The following is an 18,900-nucleotide window of genomic DNA, read 5'->3' on the forward strand; positions in this document are numbered from 1 at the left end:
ATTATCACTTGAAAGATAAAGAAATGTTTATTCACACGTAAAAAAGTCCCGATAAATCTACTCCGCGTGAATGTAAGGGCCTTTAAGTGGATTTAAGGTTCTTACATTCACACGGCGTGAATTTATCAGGACTTTTTTACGAGTGAATAGATATGTTCAAAACGTAAACATATGTTTATTAACAAACATTAATTATCTATGTTAATGAAATTTAAATAATTTTCCAATTGAATTTTGATATTAAACCCTCCAATTAAGAATACGAACATGAAAAATTGATATTTGTTAATTAACAATATTTTAATAATTCTTGTTTGTATGCTAATATGTTTATATATTAACAAATTTTTTCACAGTGTATTTATAACTACTGCGCAAAGTTATTATAATAAATTAACTATCGCTGAAAACCATATAAAACCTTAAAAATGTTCAAATTTAGTTCAAAACTATTCCTAATATACAATAAACTAAAATCTATATATATATAAAAATGAATAGCTGTGCGTTAGTCCAGCGAAAACTCAAAAACGACTGGACCGATTTCAACAATTTTCTTTTTGTTTTGTTCGCTATAGTTCAGGGATGTTTTTAAAAGAATAAAATTTTTGAAAAACCTAAAAGTTCAGCTAAGGAAATCAACAGATCTAAAATTGTTAATCGTCTATCTTCTATATATATGGACAAAAAAAAATTTCATAAATTCATTGTTTATTTTTTGGGATCTTGATTTTCAGGCGATAATGAGAAGCGAGTTTCATTTAAGAACTTGACAAAATTCTAACCGCACTTCATACAGCCAGTATTTATTCTTTATCTATTATTTATTCTTTAAGTAGATTAGAGTTTAAAGATTGATAATCGCTGTTCGAAAGGTGTAATAAAATATATTGTAGGTGATACGAAGTTTACCGGGTCAGCTAGTATACAATAAAATTGATTTTTATATTTCACGACTCATGATGCGAAGCATCAGAGAAAGCTTTACGATCGAAAAATTTGTTTTGTCTCGGTTTCGTAACTATTTAATTAATTACACGATCGGTAATCTATGTAGTTTTATTAATTTGCGCATCATTCGATAGATAATTTAATGGAGATTAATTCTGTCACTGGTAAAAATCAGTTTAAGATAATAGAACCAGAAAAAAATATCAAAATAGTTCAAGGAAAATTCCTGTCAATCAGCACATTTCTGTTTGAAACATGATAACTTGCGTAAAAATCCACTTTGCGGCGATTGGTATTGCAAATGGTCATCTTACTTAGTTTTGTTTAATCGTTATTAATAAAAAACTAAAATAATAAAGAAAAATACACATAAGTGTTTGTATACCTTGTTGTAGCAAACAAACAAAAAATAGCAAATTGCAAAAATAATATTTAAATTTAAAAAAGTAAAGTAATATTTAAAATAAAATTAAAAAATTTTTTTCTCCGAACATTAACTATTTTTATTTTTTATTTATCGAACGAATGAGCATTACGAGTCGTGCACTTTTGGATTTGCCAAACTTTTCAATTGTATAAAAAAATTATTAAATTCAACAAAAACTTTCAAAACTTACCAGGCAATATCATAATATTACTACGCATGAATTATAAATCAATTTCATGGACTTGGTATTTATTTTTATCATATGTTTATATGCTAAAATGTTACGAAATTTATAAAAAATTTTTTTGTATTGTCTACAAGCCAATGTTAAATTCATTTTGATATTTTTTATTAAGTGAAATATTTGAAAAAAATTGTTAGTCCTTGTTACCTTCAGAACTATAAAAAAACTTACCGCTTGTGCAGTTCTAGGAAATTTAAATTCACTGACAACTAGTCTGTGTGTATATAGAGTTCCATTGATGATTTTCCTATCAATAATATCGGTCCCGAGAACAGCTTCATTCAAAGGATTCGGGTATTTTTTTAACGCTGCTGCTACAACTGTTTCCCATGGGTGACTAAAAATAAGCAAAACAATTAGAGTCTGATAAATGATTAATAGACATTGATTAATCACTCAGTAAATATTATTATAATTATGATTATGATTAATAAAATAATTACAATATAAGAAAATGAATTTATCGAAATTAGCAGACATTTCACAATTTTTAGAAATTTAGTCAGCAAATTTTTTGTATTGGGAAATAAATTAAAAAAAAAGTTATATTTTTATAAAGTATTTTTTAAGTACTAATTTATTTCTAAAATAAAACTAAAAATTTTCTGATGTCTGCTGATAACGGTGTCATAAATTAATAAATAAATTTTTTAATTAATAAATTCAGTTTAACAAAAAAAAAATAAACTACATTAAATAAAATAAAATAAAAGAACTGTTATATATGAATTGTAATTGAAATAAATGGATTTTAATGAACTAATAAACCAACGAGGTTAGGCATGCACTATAAAATAAAAAACTTACTTGAAAGTATGTTCAATTGTCCAGATCTTCATTATTATGATTTATAAAAAATTAATATCAAACACAGAAATTAATACAGTTATTGTTAATATGTCAACACACACTTTGTTAGCACTATTTATATTATTAAAAAATGAATATTATAAGTGAAGGATGAAAGGTGATGAGAACACGATGTGTGTGAATGAGAGCGAGCAAAAATAAATTTCATGAAGTCTTGGACTTGGACTTGGAACGTAAAAGCTGAACTTTCGCAATCACTTGAAACTGTGCTGTCATGTGATTTGCTTCTTGGCAAACTGAAAGACCAATCAGCGCACCTGACCTTGACAATTCCGGTGTAACGCTTGTATGATTCATCGCTTTCTGTTAGACTGGTAGAAGCTGCGGCTGGTTAGAAATTGACTTTTATCTCTAAATAAAGCGCTATTGGGATTTTTGTATCGTGCGCATGCGCCGTTTCAGCTCGATGGATTTAAAATTTTTATTAAAAAAAAAAAAAAAAAAAAAAAAAAAATTTTTATCAATTTCTTCAAATTTTATCATCACATTTTTTCATAAAAAAAAAAAAAAAAATAAATAAATAAAACAAAAAACTAAAAAACACTCAATTTTATTATATTTATATCAATTTTTACAAGTAGGCTTAAAATTTTTGGAATTCATTAAAAACTTATTCAAGAAAATTTCAATAAATCATTCTTATTTTCAAAACATTGACGTCTATTTAAAAATATAATTTTTTTTTCAATCGAAAATTTTTCTACAGTATAAAACTTGAAAAATATATATTGTATTAATTTTTACATAATAATTTACTATAAAAAATAATGAATATCCAGTACAAAACTATATACATTTTCATTTTTTCTTAAGAACAAATTGTTCTATAAAAATTGTAACAATTATTCCTCACCAAAATTATTTTCAATAAATTAAATTCTATTTCTAAGTATAAAAATTAAAAATAAAAAAAGCATTCAAAATTTCTTCTTGTCTCTTTTGTAATCTATTTCTGTCTCATTTTTCATTAATGATAAAATTTATACATAACTTTCCTTCTGGCCTCAATAAAAATTCTTATAAAAAATAAATACAATCTCCAAAAATTAATTACCACTCATATCTTCGGCACTATTAAACCTGTCGATAAATTTAATTTTCTTCGCTTTACATAAATAAATAACACACTGTCCCAACATTACGTCACACTCTGGCATCCCAATCATTTGACAAGCGTTCATTGTATGTACAGCAGTATCTAAAATTAAGAGCATAAAAATAAATATTACAAAATAATAATAATTATCAATCAATTATCAAACATCTGTTCAATTAGCATCAATTAATTAATTAATTAACATACCGAGAGCATGAGGATCGGAAATATCGATATCTTCATTAGCGATCCGAATCAATCTTTTCCCAATAAAAACCGGATCTTCCCGAGCAGCCATCAATCTAGCAAGCCAATACAAGGCACCATTAAGATCGCCAGCTCTGATCGACTTGTGCATGGCTGAAACCAAATCTTTGTTCTGATCACATTCTTTTACGGACAACAAGTACGCTCTCTGGATATTCGTCTTGACATCTTGTAAAGAAAAATTAATCTGAGCCTCCGTATCTTCAGATAACTTGACCATCAATTCCACGGTATTAAGAGCGATCCTTGCGTCGCCATCAGACATCTCTGCTAACCACTTCAAGGCATGATCATCGATGGCATATTCTGGTTGATAACAGTCAAATTCAATGTCAGTTCGCTCTGTAAATTTATTGTCTACAAGGTGGATTTTATTGTTGATTAACGCTAACGAACGACAAATGATACTTTGAAGGTCATCGGATGTTAATTTGTCGAATTTGAAAACCCGACAGCGGCTCATTAAAGCTGAGTTCAAGCTGAATGATGGATTCTCAGTCGTCGCTCCGATCAGCGTAAATGTTCCGGCTTCGATGTGTGGCAAGAAAATGTCTTGTTGCAATTTATTGAAGCGATGAATTTCATCCATAAAGACTATTATTGAACTTGAAGAGTGCGTAGATTTTTTCTTGTCATCAGAGGCTGTTTCTAACGCCCTTCTGATGTCACCGATGCCGCATGCTGTTGCTGATAGTTTTATGAAACATGAATTGTTGGAGTTCATGTTGGCAATTATGTTGGCCAAAGAAGTCTGTAAAATAAATTTTGTGGATTATAAATGAAAAAATGAAAACTTTGAACGATAAGAAGAAACTAATAAATAAAAATCTGAGAGAATGGATAAAAATAGATAATTAGTTGAAAATCATGATATTAAAATAATTTCTATAATAATATTATTTATAAAATTTATATAAACGATGAAATTTATAAGATCCATTTTAAATAAGGTAAAATTTTGCTCAGTCAAACTTGCTAGGCTGATATTCTTTTAGCTTGCACTGTATTAGGTATTAATATATTTACTATTTACTATATATAAATAATTATTGATAAGAAAAGTTATATAATTTAATATGTACTCGTTCTATGCACAGGTGCTGTACGCACCTCTATAAAAATTTTTTTTTTGTAACTAGAACGATAAATAAATAAATAAATAAAGAAAAGAAAATAATTGATAATCAAAATAACATGTTTAATTCTATATAATTTGATCTTTTACATCCTGAATTTAATAATTATTGAATAATAAACTAACAACCTGCAGTCACTATGCGACTACCGATATTTACGAAATGAATAAGAAAAATTTGGCTGAATGAATTTTTGATATTTCTAATCACACTATACATAGTTTGAGTACTTTTGAAATAAATTTTAAAAATAGTAGTATTGTGATTGGATCAATTACAAATAATTTAATATACAAATGTGACGAGACAAAATTTATAGAATCAACAAACTATTTAAAACTCTCCCAAAAATTTAACATAAAAAATTGATACAAATCCCTATCAAGACCTTTCTGGTGATATAAAAATTAACGATAAAAATCTCTTTCAAAATAATAACATGCCTTCAAAAAATTTTCCTTGCTCACTCAATTATTCAAATCATAAATAAACATCGCTGAAAAAATATCTAACCCAACTTAAGATAAAGATATACCCCTTGCAAAATTTTTCTTAGTCCAGCAAAAGGTCCCGGTGAAAAGCCATAAGGGCGTCTAAGAAATTTTTTTTCGGGAATCAACGAACTGCAAAAACAGAAATGCAAAAAAACAAATTTTTCTCCTAACGAAAAATTTTTTTTTGAACAAAAAAAAAATAGGATTTTTATTATAAGCCCTTATGGTTACCGGGTGCCATAAGGGCGCATAATTTTTATACACCTTTATGGCATCTGGAACGCGATATAATCACATTCAAATGTACAAAATCAAAAAAATAAATAAACAAATTATGTTTATAGCGAAATTCGAATATATTCAGAAGTACTTCGAAAACTTATTATCATAAATTAACTATTGCTGAAAAGCATATCGATACTGTCGTTCCAACACATCGTATCCTACATTTAGAAAATTTTACAGCAAACGGTAAAAACGGTTAATTTTTAACATTGATTAAATGGGATTCGATGGATGAAAATAATTGTTTAAAAATAGTTGTTAAACTATTTGACCTTTAAATTTTTCGATATGACTCATAATATGATTATGAATCTATTTTTCAAAAAAAGTCAATTTATTAAATTTTATGGGATACGACGTATTAGAATGGCAGTATGAAACATTAAAAAGGCGCAAATTCAGGTCAAGACCTTTCCAATTAGACTAAATTTAATTATAAAAAAACATTTTATCCTATAAATGCGCCAAAGACAAAATTTTTCTTATTCTCTTAATTATATAGATGATAATATTTAAAACTACCTTTCCGCATCCAGTTGGTCCCCATAGAATCATGCTACTAATTTCCTTTTTCTCCAGCATTTTTCCCAGCAAAGTATCCTTGCCAACGACATTTTTGTGCCCAAAATAATCTTTTAAACGCAGTGGTCTCAATTTTTCAATCAATTCTCCCATTTTTTAAGTTTTGAAATCCAAAAACACCAATCTAATACAATTTCTTTCATCAGTGTTCCAACTTCAACCTGCAAAAAAATTAGATTAGTACTCATACACCAAAATGTATAAATAATCCAAAAAATCCCCAAATCAAAAGCTAGTTCTTAAAAAACTAATTGTTGGCGCCAGTTACCAATCAACAAAGCCAAAAGGTAAACACGCGTTTCAGCTTGTCGTGTTTTCCATAAAAATAACTGACAATTCTAAGAAAATAATAAAAAATTATAAAAGGCAGCGAATAGAATATTATTAAGAATTGTGATTTATAATTAAAAAAGTGCCTAAACTAAGTAAGTGATAGAAAAATTAAAAAAATAAAACAAGCTTAACCTACCAGTGTCTTGGGCTGCACAAAAAATGAGATCAATAACCGACGAAGACGAACAGCGCTACCGGCGCGCGCAACAGGAGTTCATTTCAAATCTCGGCGGGAGCGCGCCGCAGGAAATAATAATCGTTATTCTGCCAAGTATATTGACAATTCTTCTTTTATCAACAATCACCTCGGTATTGAGTAACAAAACGTTAATAAATAACAAAATAGTTCGTAATTTTTTACCAATTGTAGAATTTATTATCACAATAACTCCATCCATTTTAAGCCTGACAATTTTGTCAGACTACACTCTAATAATAACTTTAGTAATAATAATTACAATTATGATTAATTACTCGATAATTTACAAATTTCGTAACAAATTGTCTGTAAATATTAATAATAATTTAAACAATTGTAAAAATAGCGGAAGAAAACATTTTCTTACAAATTTTCGAGCGCTAACAAACATATTAACTTGTATTTGTATTTTAGCTGTTGATTTTAAAATTTTTCCGCGTAAATTCGCTAAAACAGAAATTTACGGCTATAGTTTGATGGACGCAGGCGTAGGAATGTTTATTATCGCCAATGCAATAGTATCTCCTCAAACAAAAGACTTTACTTCTAACAACAGCAACAATAGTAATAAACATTTAAGAGTAATCCGGAAGTTTGCGCTGAATGCGAAGAAATGTACAAAGGACACAGCGCCGCTACTAATTTTAGGTATCGGGCGTATTTTAGCAGTCGAGTATTCCGATTACCAGAAGCATGTTTCGGAATACGGCGTCCATTGGAACTTTTTCTTAACGTTGGCGTTTGTTAAAATATTCATTAGCACAATAACGAGCGCTATTAGCTCGCGATTCGCGTTGATATCAGGTCTGTGGATACTGGTAATGCACGAGTACGCATTGAACACAAAAGGCTTAAAGGAATGGTTGCTGGGCGACACTCCGCGGAATGATTTCGTGTCAGCTAATCGCGAAGGTATTGTATCAGTGCCAGGTTATGTTGGCCTGTATCTAGTTGGAATTGCGCTGGGAAGGTTAATTTACTCGACTTATGATAATAGTGAAAATAATAATGGCAATTATGGACTCATGAAGCGATTTGGAGTAAATATGATGTTGCTCGGAAGAAAAGTATCGTTTGAGTACACAAAAGCGATGGTTTTGTGTGTTAAATTGTCGATCATAGCGCCACAGGCGTGCGGATTGGTCATTTTGAACAATTGGCTGTTTGGAGTTTCCCGACGCATGGCCAATTTTGGCTACTGCGCATGGGTTATTACGCTTAGTACCATTTTGTTGACTTTATTGTTACTTGTTGAGATACTGATTGATATTTTGATCTTTATTGTGACTGACGGCAGCAAGGAGGCTGATAAAAGTAAAGATTCAGCTAAGAAGAGAAAGAATGTTAAATTTGATGATAAGTTTATGAATGATTGTTCTAACAAAGATATTAGCGAAGAAATTAACCTAAAATGTCCGACTATCTTCCAAGCTGTTAATTATAACGGACTTGTCTTCTTTTTAATCTCAAATTTGTTAACTGGGATTGTTAATTTGAGAATTAAGACTTTGTATGTCAACGAGTACAATGCAATTTTTCTTATTTGCTCATATGTTGCCATTTGTATTTTTAGTGTTTTTATATTTTATCGTTATAATATTAAATTGAAATTGTAAACATTATGTTTGATAAGAAATAAATTGTGTTGTGTGAAAAATTGACTGTATTTGTATAAAAATAAAGAGAATATTTGTTATTAGGTAACTTTAAATTACTTATTTTAGTTTTTAATTTATTTATTTTGGAAAGCTAATGTCATAATTCGACTTTAGGCGGCTTTAAGCAAGTTTGGGAGCTGAGAAATTTTTTGTAATCCGGATTACTGGTAACTGAGTCTGCGGCTAAGGATACGATGCGCAGAAATTCTGTTACGTTGAAGCTGTAGTTCGTGAATTTTGCATGCGCTCCACCGTCTGGATGATTGCCCTGTAAATTTATAAATTAAAGTAAATTAAAATTTTTTATATTTAAGTTATTTTTTATATTTTTCAAACTGAGGTTAGGTTTAAAAAGTACAGAAGTAATTTTTAAAAGTTTTACTTACAGGATCTTGTTGCGTTAATTTCTCATCGTCTTCCCAAGTAAAATATTTTACTCCACGTAACCGAGCTAAATCTTTGTAACAACTAGCATCTTCACAATTATATCTAAAAAAATATTTGTTATTTTATGAAAAGAAATGTCAGAAGTTGGAATTTACAAAAAAAAAATTACATTTCGAATACTGCAGCCCAATCAGGTAAAAACAACGCATGCGTCAATCCAGCTCCATGAATTCCAATAAAGACATCGGAATTACGAGTTATTTCTAGCTGTTTTTTGAAAGGTACTTCTCGATTATAAACAACCTGATGAAACAATAAAATTTTAACCAATAATTTATATTGTTAAATGTAAGTATCACTGAGAAAAAAAATTTCTTTTGAAAAAATTTATTGAAAATTTTAAACAATTTTATTTCTTGTCACAACAATGCCCATTTTTGTCAAGAAAAATTTTCTCTCTTAATATATAATAGAAGAAAAAGTTTGATAGTCGACTTACTCTTTTAACTTTGTAATTAGAATTCTTTTTCAACCCGGCTACAAGTTCATCTTCGTTTAATATTCTTCTATATCTTGTATCCCGACTCAATAATGTAACACGAATTTTATTATCTTTACGTTGATTCATAGGAATTTTCAGTCTGTGTAATATATGTTCGCTAAATGCTTTGAATAATCCACTTTTTTCACAGCCGTAGATCTAGAAAAATTGATTAATCAAACTATGAGTTATATTTTTTTGATTTATTTAAAAAAAAAAAAAAGATACTTACTAGAGGAGTATTATAGAAAAGACCAAAAATCATACGTGGTAATAATGGCAAAACCAAATTTTTGAAACAAACTGTGTTACCACGGAACGTTTTCAAATCCCACAAAGAATTTTTGGTAAACGCTTCAAAAGTATCTTGAAATGCTGAATGGTAACTGAAATTTTAAAATATTTGACGTTTTTAATTTAATGAATGATTATAGTACTCGAGAAAAAATGATTAAATCTGATTATTTATAATTGGATTCAAACAATTAGATTAAAGCAGATCCAAATATTGACGGGATCTAACTGTATGTGTGAAGATACAACAATATTGGATAATTTTACAATTTCTAGTACTCATACATTGATAAAAAAATTCTTCAGCAAAAAAAAAATTAATTTGAAGAATTTCTTAGCTTTGAAAAAAGCTGAGAAATTATTGAATTAAGTCAAATGTACTCAAATCAAGAAGAATTTTTTCGCTTAATTCAAAATCATTAAATTCTTCAAAATAATATTCTTCGATCAAGATTTTTTTTTTGAACCAAGTTAATTTTTTTATCAGTGAACTCAAATATTGCAAGACTCATGATGCGAAGTATCAGAGAGTGCTTTACGATCGAAAAATTTTTTTCAAGATATTTTGCATACTATTGTCAAGATTTAATGGAGATTAATTCCATACTTTTCAAAAATTTATTAAGTGCAATAGAAACGGAAAAAAACATTAAAATAGTTTAAAAAATTTTGCTATCCGTCATGTATGAAACGCTGAAAACACTGTAACTTGTGAAAAAAACCATTGATTAAGTCAAATTTTTTTTGATAAATTTTCTGAAAGAATTGTAGGTCATCGAATGCGAATGGCTAGGTAACAGTCGTTTATTTGCAATTGATAAAATTTTAAAAAAACCCCAAGGACTCTATATCTATATATATTGAGTACATTTATCCCACTAGAGGCACGTGCGCATTATTATCCTATTTCAGCTATTTGATATTTTTTTTACATTCGCTTTATTTTATTATTATTTCATAATTAAATGAGCATTATAAATCGTGCACTTTTGGAGTTTCCAAATTTTTTTATTATTTTTGTCAATTTTTAATAACTATTTAATTGTTAATTGATTTTATGAATAAACTGGATCGAACTATTTCTTTTTAAAGATCTAATCATACAATTAAAAACTAATATTATTGACTTACTTGTAACTTTCCCATATCAAAATATGATTATCAGTGCTAAAAGTCGATGGGTGAGTATTATTAACATGTAACGACGCATATAGATTAAAAAAATCACAGAAATGATGATACAAATTGACTGCTGCAATAAAAAGTGCAAACAGTAATTAAGAAGACTTCTTTAATTAATTAATCATAAATTATAAATTATTACCTAAATAAAACACTTACTTGCATCAATCTTCATAATATAAGTAGGCTTTTCAATAACTATATCACAGTCACCTTCGACAATTGGCCGACGTGGTAATTTACGAAAATAACGCAGCTCCGGCCCCCAAGATTGTAAAGCGCTAATATGATCCGCATTATCTTGCAGTTTTTTTTCGTTCAATCTATTAATTAGAAACTTATGTCAACCTGTCAATAAATTTATTTAATTAATAGAATACCAAATAATTACTTGCAATAACCACCGATTTGCCCTTCCTTCAAAACATCCATCGCGTATCTTATAGGCTCTTTTCTGTGGGTCAGATCCGTGAAGTTAATCATTATATTTCTTCCCCGGCAAAATCTTAAATGTTCTGAACATTCTAATGAAGAATCCTCCTAAAAGAAAATTAATTTGAATTAGTTAATTTCAGTCGGTAATAATTTAATTAAACAAACTAAAATTAAACCTTGAAAAATGGCTCGCACAGTAGCGTCATTTCATTTCGTTGATCTCTGACGTATCCAAAATCTCCTTGCGAATAAAATGTATCTATTTGTGCTTTTTTACTTGACACCCATCCTTTGTGATCACTTGGGCAATGTGGAATTGAGAATGCATTTTCTTGCTTGCAATTATCTTCATATCCCCAACACGCTTTTTCATTTAAATGTTTCTTTAAAAAATATATCAATTATTTTAACAATTAATTGGAAAAAAAAAGTTAAATAGCGTGTGATTATCTATACATAGAAAAAAAAATTTACTTTAATCAAGAGAAAAATTCTTGAATCGAGAAAATAATTTTGAAGAGTTTCATTATCTTGTATTAAGACGAAAAATTCTTGAATCAAGTAAAATTTACTTTGAACAAGAAAAATTTCTTAGTTTAAGAATTTTTCTACTCAAATGAAAAACATGAAATTCTTCAAAACTATTTACTTGATTCAAGTAAATTTTTTTTTCTGTGTATAATTGAAAGAATAAGAAAAATTTTGTCTCCGGTGTATTCATGTGATAAAATGATTTTTTAAAATTAAATTTAGTCTAATTGGAAAGGCCTTGACCTGAATTTGTGCCTTTTTAATGTTTCATATGCTTTTCAGCAATAGTTCATTTATTATGATAAGTTTTCGAAGTAGTTCGAAATAGATTCGAATTTCGCTATAAACGTTTCGCTATAAACGTTCGTTTATTTATTTATTTATTTGATTGGTTTTGTATATTTGAATGTGATTATATGTCAAAAATTAATTTATATAAATAAGAGACTAAGAAAAAATTTGTAAGGGCCCGTGTAGAAAAAAATTGTCTTAAAAATGTCGTTTATTTAAGATTTTAAACGTGACACAAACCAAGACTCTATTAAGACGCCAAAAACAAATTCCGAGAGCAGATTTTTGATAATTGGTTCTCAAATTTTCTATGAAAATTAATTTTTAGACTTTTTTTAGATGATTTTACGAGTTTTTAATCCCAACATTTTTGAGTACGCCCTTTTTAAATTGAATTTGAAATTGTTGAAAAATTATTATCCGACAATTTTAAGACGCTCCGTTTTAATGTTCCGATTAATAATTTAATTTGAAAAAAGCGTACTGAAAAATGTTAAAAATTTCAAAAATCTGCTCTCAGAATTTTTTTTTTTTGGCGTCTTAAATGAGTCTTAAAATAGTCTTGGTTTGTGTCACGTGTAAGATCTTAAACAAACGACATTTTTTTGACACTTTTAAGACGATTTTTTTATATGGGGGATAAATCTTTATCGTATATTGGTTTCGATATTTTTTTAGCGATATTCATTTATGATTTCAATAATTAAGAGAGTAAAGAAAATTTTGTGACGAGCATATTATTATTTTGAAAGAGATTTTTATCGTTAATTTTTGTATCATCAGAAAGGTCTTGATAAGAATTTGTGCCTTTTCACGGTTTTATATATTATTCAATTCAAGTCAATTTTTTATGTTAAATTTTTGGGGGAGTTTTGAATAGCTTGTTGGTTCTATAAATTTGTTTCGTCATATTTGTCCATTAAATTATTTGTAATTGATCCTATCACAGTACTATTATTTTTAAAATTTATTTCAAAAGTACCCAAACTATGTATAGTGTGATTAGAAATATCAAAAATTCATTGTGCCAAATTTTTCTTACTCATAATTTTTAGTTCTCAACAGTCAAATAGTGATTGCAGGTTGCTAATTAATAATAAGTAGTCAATAAATTATTTTCAATATTCAGCAAAAATCAATTCTTTCAATTTCTAATATTTATTTTTTTTAATAATTAAAACTTTCCGATTTTTTAAAAGTAAAATAATTAAAATAATTGTCTTATTTTAAATAAAAAAAATAACAAATTTCACACTTTATGATTTTTCTCTCCTTGAAAGGTAATTGCCCTTCTAAAATATTCATTATTTTAATTATTTCATAAAATGTTTCAAAATTTCTTTAAAGAGGAAGAACAATTATTTCTTCTTGAATATTATGAAAAAAGTAATTTACAACTTTTAGTAATAAAAAATAAATAATTTGAATTGATTATTCAAAAAAATAAAAAAGTGATTACCTTATAAGGACACGCCGGATCATGTTGACATTCCCGTGCAATAATCGGAAATGAGTTGAAGTAATATTTCAAATGATTTGCCGGCAAATTTATGTTTTTATAAATATCACTAGCACACACATTGGTAATTAAATAAATAACAACTATGAACGATATATAACTCTTTTTTGATAAATTTATCATGATTGTGCCGTTTATGGACAGCTGAAATGAAAATATAAATTAATCGGTTAAATAGATACTTGACTATGGAATTAACTTCACTGTGAAGAAGGTAACGCTGGGAACTCAAAATAAGAGTCGTGTAGTGAATGCGCGGTTGTGGATTGCTCAGTGGCAGGGAAAAAATTATAATGAAGAAAAAAAGTAGGCGTTAATGTATGGGTAAAGAGTAAGGAACACCTGATGTGGGTGTATGACCTCACTTTTAAACACTAGTAATTTTTTTTATATTCATATGGTTCTTTATATATTTTTCCGTTATTTTACTTTGAGATAATTTTTGATTGTCATCTTATATGTTTGTTTGTGATTTAGGTTTTTTTAATTTTTGTTTATCATTGTCAGAAAAATTATTGTTATTCATTGAACAAAAACTTTTGATTAAATTTTATTTTATAGGAAAAGAAATTATTTACAGTTCAATTAATATTTATGTTTTGCAAGCTAGCTCAAAATTATTTTAATGTCTTTTAATAAAATTCAAAAATTTTTTGAAGACCGTCAGCAAATTCAAAAAATTTTAAATTAAGTGCTAAAAAAAATAGTTTAAAAATGATAAAATTATTCAAAAAATGAATTAACATCAAGAAAATATTTTTAGTAAATTGCAGTTTTTTTTTTAATATTTACAAGTGAATTTTTAAATTTATTTATTATAAAAATTTATCCGTTGTAAAAAATTATCAGATGGCTGCTGATTTCAGTTTCATAAAAAAAAAAAAACTATAAATTACAATTCAAATTTTGATGTGACAATTTTTTTATATTTTTTTTTTTTTTTTTTTTTTTTAAATAAAATTTGTAGAATTTTTTATAAAAATATATTTTTAAAAGTGAAAAATTAAGAGTAAAAAAATTTAATTTTTTTTTTTTTTTTAATTAAAATTGATGGTCTGCTGAATTTGTCATTAATTTTTAACAAAATCTATTTTTTGAACTTTTCAAAACTTAAAATTAAATCAATAACTGAATTTTCAATGCAATAAAGAAATTTTCACCAATCATATTCTTCTTGTTATTTAAAAACTTAAAAATAAAAAACAATATTTGTATTTTAGGCATAAAAATCAATGAAAAATTCAAAAATATAAATTAAAAAAATTACTTACTCATAAATACAATCTTGTGTATGATATTATTTTCTTAATATTAAAATCTACAAGGAACAGGTGTTTCCGTTTCACCAGCATCAGTAGACTGTTAATTTAATAGAATTTCTAATCTATAATTTTTTTATTGTTTTATTATTATCCTTTACTTTTTCCTGAGATATCCACCTTCTTTCACTTGTACTTTCAAACACGAGGTAATCAGCTGTTTGTTATTAGATACATGAATTACACATATTTTACCTTGGTTTATTAAATACAATAATTACATATTGTCATGATCTGAAGCGCTTACAACAAAGCTTTTTCGAAAACTATCAAATGATTATTATAATAAACAAATAATTGATCTCATCGGTATTTTTAAACGGAATACGTTTTTTATTCAACGATTTGTCAATAATGTAATCGGTAATAAGAAAATAGTATAAAAAATAGTGTCGATTTATTCCTGGCTGTTGAAGATAAAGTGAGGAATTTTTCCGATTGTAAATAAAGTTATACCGATAGATTATCAACGTGTAGTAAGTTATTAATTGACTTATTATTGATAAATATAAGTCCACGCATAATAATCCCTGATAGCCACAGTTTCAGACCAACCAAGTTGGTGTCAGATAGTTGCCACCAACTTAGCGACAACTTGCGGTCAACTTCCGAATTTGTAACTGTTGGCGTCAAATTGGCTACAAGTTTCTGAGAAAAACAAGACCAATCTACTGCCGCAATATGTCGCCAAATTTCTTGAGAAACTTATCGTCAACTTGGTGTGAAAAGTTTCAGAGCAACTTTTGCCGACAACTTGGTGACAACTTGGTGAACAAGTTGACACCAACCGAGTTACTTTCCAAGAGTTGCCGCCAAGTTGGTGACAAGTTGCGGCAGTAGATTGACAGAAAGTTGCGGCCAACTTGGCTATCAGGGCACGCATAATAATCCCTGATAGCCACAGTTTCAGACCAACCAAGTTGGTGTCAGATAGTTGCCACCAACTTAGCGACAACTTGCGGTCAACTTCCGAATTTGTAACTGTTGGCGTCAAATTGGCTACAAGTTTCTGAGAAAAACAAGACCAATCTACTGCCGCAATATGTCGCCAAATTTCTTGAGAAACTTGTCGTCAACTTGGTGCGAAAGAGTTTCGAAAGCAATTTTTGCCGACAACCTGGTGTCAACTTGGTGAACAACCGAGTTCATTTCCAAGACCAGTAAATCGACGGAAAGTTGCGACCGACTTGGTTATCAGGGTAAATTTCTTATAATTTTTATTGGCAATGTTTTAATTTTGAAAATTTTCACCATTTTATAAAATTGATAAAGTTGAGCGCAATTTTAAAAATTTTATGAATTGACTAATTTTTGTTTTTTTAATTATTCTATTTTTTTTTTTTGCATAATATAAATTAAATATTGAAAATTATGGCATTAGCTCCATATCGTTGATCAAATGTCAAAATTGACTAATTTTTCTTCAAAAATTTTAATCATAGAAAACTTTTTTTTATTTCAATTTGTTGTTTTCATGCGGTTTAAGAGAAAAAAAAAATTATGTTATATACTCAAAAATTATAATTATATAATGTCTAAAGCATTTAAATGAAAAAAAAAAAAGTAATATATTTTTTGACTTTTAAGTTGAAAAAAATGTTTTCCACAATTTTTAAAATCATATTCATAAATCCGCCACAATATGAAAAAAATTTAGTTAAAAAATTCTGAGTGCGAATTTTTAGAACTGTTTCTTTTAATGACAATTGATTTCTTATAAAAATTAAAAAAATCGTCAGATACTTGCTGATTTCAGTATTATTTAATTTTTAAAATTTTTATGACTAAACAATGATGGACCCCTACATCTAAATAATTACCCTAATTATAAATCATTTTTATTTCTTCTATTATAAAATAGAATATTTTAAAATTTCATAAAAATATTAAAAACAGAAATTTTTAGATTTTTCTTGGTTTCAAAATCAAAAATCCATTTTTTTATTAATATTTGGTAATTCTTTGAAAATTGTGAACATTGTAGATCCATTTTAGTCCTAATTAGTCCTAATATAAAATTGAGATGAAATGTATGTGGCATCCAACTATTCGTAACGTGATTGGTCGAATATATCATAAGTCCTAATATATAAGTCCTAATTAGTCCTAATATAAAATTGAGATGAAATGTATGTGGCATCCAACTATTCGTAACGTGATTGGTCGAATATATCATAAGCATGAAAATATATGCAAATGCTACAGTCAGGCGCGCGCTTGCGCGCGCAAATTCAAATTCTAGTACATACAAAAAAATAGGTGTCAATATAATTAAATTATAGAAAGACTTTCCTTCAATTTGCCCCAAGGTACCTGAAAAGAAAAAAAAAGTATTATTATTAAATTAAATATTAAATAAATATGATAATTAAATTAGGAGACATTTGATAATTTTTATAATTTTTTCAACAAATAAATTGACATACAAAATTTCATAATACTAAAGTTAGCCGACGTTTTTAATTTTTTTATTATTTTTCATTTATTAAATTAAAACTAAAAAATATTTTTTAAAAATTTCACTTATAGTTTTTCAAGTTTTTTGCAAATGAAAATTTTTTTTTATTTTTCTGTAATGATTTTTTCAATAAAAAAAAATTCTAAAAATTTTTAGATGTCGGCAAACTTAATTTTCATAAAATTTCACGTCTAGAAATTGTAAAAAAAAAAATTATAAATGTAATTTATTACAAGTAATTTTCTACAACTAATTCATTTGTTAAATAAAATTAAAACATAGGGTAAGTGTGAGTATTACTGCAGGTGTAGGTACTACTGCAGCTTTTCTTGTTTTAATTATCAATAAATGGGTTATATGACTTTTTTGATTAAAAAAAAATTATTTCTGGTAATTTAAACCTTTCGGAAAATAACTGCATAGTGGTTTTATATGTATGACAATTATTCAATTTGTTATTAATTAATAAAAATTAAGTAGTTACAGAAGTGAATAATTTTATCTTTTTTAAGAGTTTCAGTGTAAAAAGAGATGGTCGTAAAAAGTCTTTTTCTTTATATAAATGACCTAATTAATATATTTTTTACATTTAGAAGTTAGATAACCCTTTTTTAGAATCAAATAATTAATAAAAATTACATTTTGATCAGTAAAATTTATTTAATTAAACATGCAGTAATTGGTACCGAGAAACCGCATGTGCGTGTATTACTGCAATTTTCTCAGTCGACTGCAGTAATAGAAGCGCCTCTATTTGTATATCTATTTACCTATTACTGCGGACGTAAACACGGCTATTCTAACCTCTAAATAAGTGCGTGAATCAAGTTGTCTCGAAGTGAAAAATAAACTATGGATAAAATTAATAAAAAATCAAAAGTTAATAAACAAAAAAATAAGAAGTCGAGGCAAGTCCAGGAAAGCAATAATCAGTAGATTGAAGATTACATCAATTAAAATTTACGAATTCTGGTCAATTAATAATACGTTAAGGCTGTGTTACTTATTATTTAGATTATGAAGAATTCTTGTTATTACATTAAACTAATAAATTTTATTTTTGATAATTTTTTGTTCATTTTTAAGTAAATCCTAAAATATAGCCGTTCTGCAGTAATGGACACGCAGTAATAGGAGCAAGCTACTTTAAGACCTGCAGTAATACATGCATTTAAATTTAGACTTCTTTTTAAATGCTTATTATTTAACGAAAATATTTGTTTCTCTCATTGTTGATTTTATTTTGGGTTAATAATGAGTCAAACTTTTGTTTAAAAAAAAAAAGTTATTATTATCTTGAGAAAATTTTATAAAAATGCTTTCGAAGCGAGGCTTACGAAAAAAACTGCAGTAATACCCACACTTACCCTACGTTATCGCTCGGAATCTCGGAATCTCTCA

The 18,900-nt window shown here is 27.3% G+C and overlaps 4 protein-coding genes across 6 annotated transcripts in view; 1 reads left to right on the top strand and 3 right to left on the bottom strand.

Moving 5' to 3' along the window:
• The window catches only part of LOC123266905 (protein slowmo), a 28,540-nt gene extending 25,900 nt beyond the window's left edge, over positions 1-2,640 (bottom strand). The window contains exons 1-2 of the mRNA XM_044731353.1: positions 2,430-2,640; positions 1,794-1,959 (exon numbers count right to left, since the gene is read on the bottom strand). Coding sequence (XP_044587288.1) covers positions 1,794-1,959; positions 2,430-2,461 — 198 coding nt within the window. The 5' untranslated portion in view covers positions 2,462-2,640. The remainder of the gene's footprint in view (positions 1-1,793; positions 1,960-2,429) is intronic.
• A 706-nt stretch (positions 2,641-3,346) lies between these two features.
• On the bottom strand, positions 3,347-6,855 carry LOC123266807 (ATPase WRNIP1-like). Of its 2 annotated transcripts, none has more exons than XM_044731225.1 (4): positions 6,822-6,855; positions 6,293-6,513; positions 3,796-4,606; positions 3,347-3,690 (listed from the first exon to the last, which is right to left on the bottom strand). In XM_044731225.1, the coding sequence occupies exons 2-4, from the start codon at positions 6,443-6,445 to the stop codon at positions 3,539-3,541; spliced, it is 1,116 nt and encodes a 371-aa protein (XP_044587160.1). In that variant the 5' UTR covers positions 6,446-6,513; positions 6,822-6,855; the 3' UTR covers positions 3,347-3,538. The 2 variants fall into 2 exon arrangements, with proteins under 2 accessions (XP_044587160.1, XP_044587159.1); XM_044731224.1 differs by lacking the exon at positions 6,822-6,855 and adding an exon at positions 6,621-6,710.
• On the top strand, positions 6,760-8,500 carry LOC123266805 (GPI-anchored wall transfer protein 1-like). Its single transcript, XM_044731221.1, has one exon. The coding sequence runs from the start codon at positions 6,845-6,847 to the stop codon at positions 8,498-8,500; it is 1,656 nt and encodes a 551-aa protein (XP_044587156.1). The 5' UTR covers positions 6,760-6,844.
• Positions 8,501-8,599: 99 nt separating this feature from the next.
• Positions 8,600-15,512, bottom strand: LOC123266806 (EGF domain-specific O-linked N-acetylglucosamine transferase). Of its 2 annotated transcripts, none has more exons than XM_044731223.1 (11): positions 14,994-15,512; positions 13,663-13,866; positions 11,558-11,764; positions 11,338-11,486; positions 11,106-11,269; positions 10,896-11,013; positions 9,703-9,856; positions 9,429-9,629; positions 9,099-9,232; positions 8,929-9,031; positions 8,600-8,810 (listed from the first exon to the last, which is right to left on the bottom strand). In XM_044731223.1, exons 2-11 carry the CDS (start codon positions 13,843-13,845, stop codon positions 8,640-8,642), a joined length of 1,584 nt encoding a protein of 527 aa, XP_044587158.1. In that variant the 5' UTR covers positions 13,846-13,866; positions 14,994-15,512; the 3' UTR covers positions 8,600-8,639. The 2 variants fall into 2 exon arrangements, with proteins under 2 accessions (XP_044587158.1, XP_044587157.1); XM_044731222.1 differs by having other exon boundaries at positions 10,896-11,016; positions 14,994-15,414.
• Positions 15,513-18,900: the final 3,388 nt, after the last annotated feature.

This window comes from Cotesia glomerata, linkage group LG6, assembly GCF_020080835.1.
Source record: "Cotesia glomerata isolate CgM1 linkage group LG6, MPM_Cglom_v2.3, whole genome shotgun sequence".
NCBI classification, from domain to species: Eukaryota; Metazoa; Arthropoda; class Insecta; order Hymenoptera; family Braconidae; genus Cotesia; species Cotesia glomerata.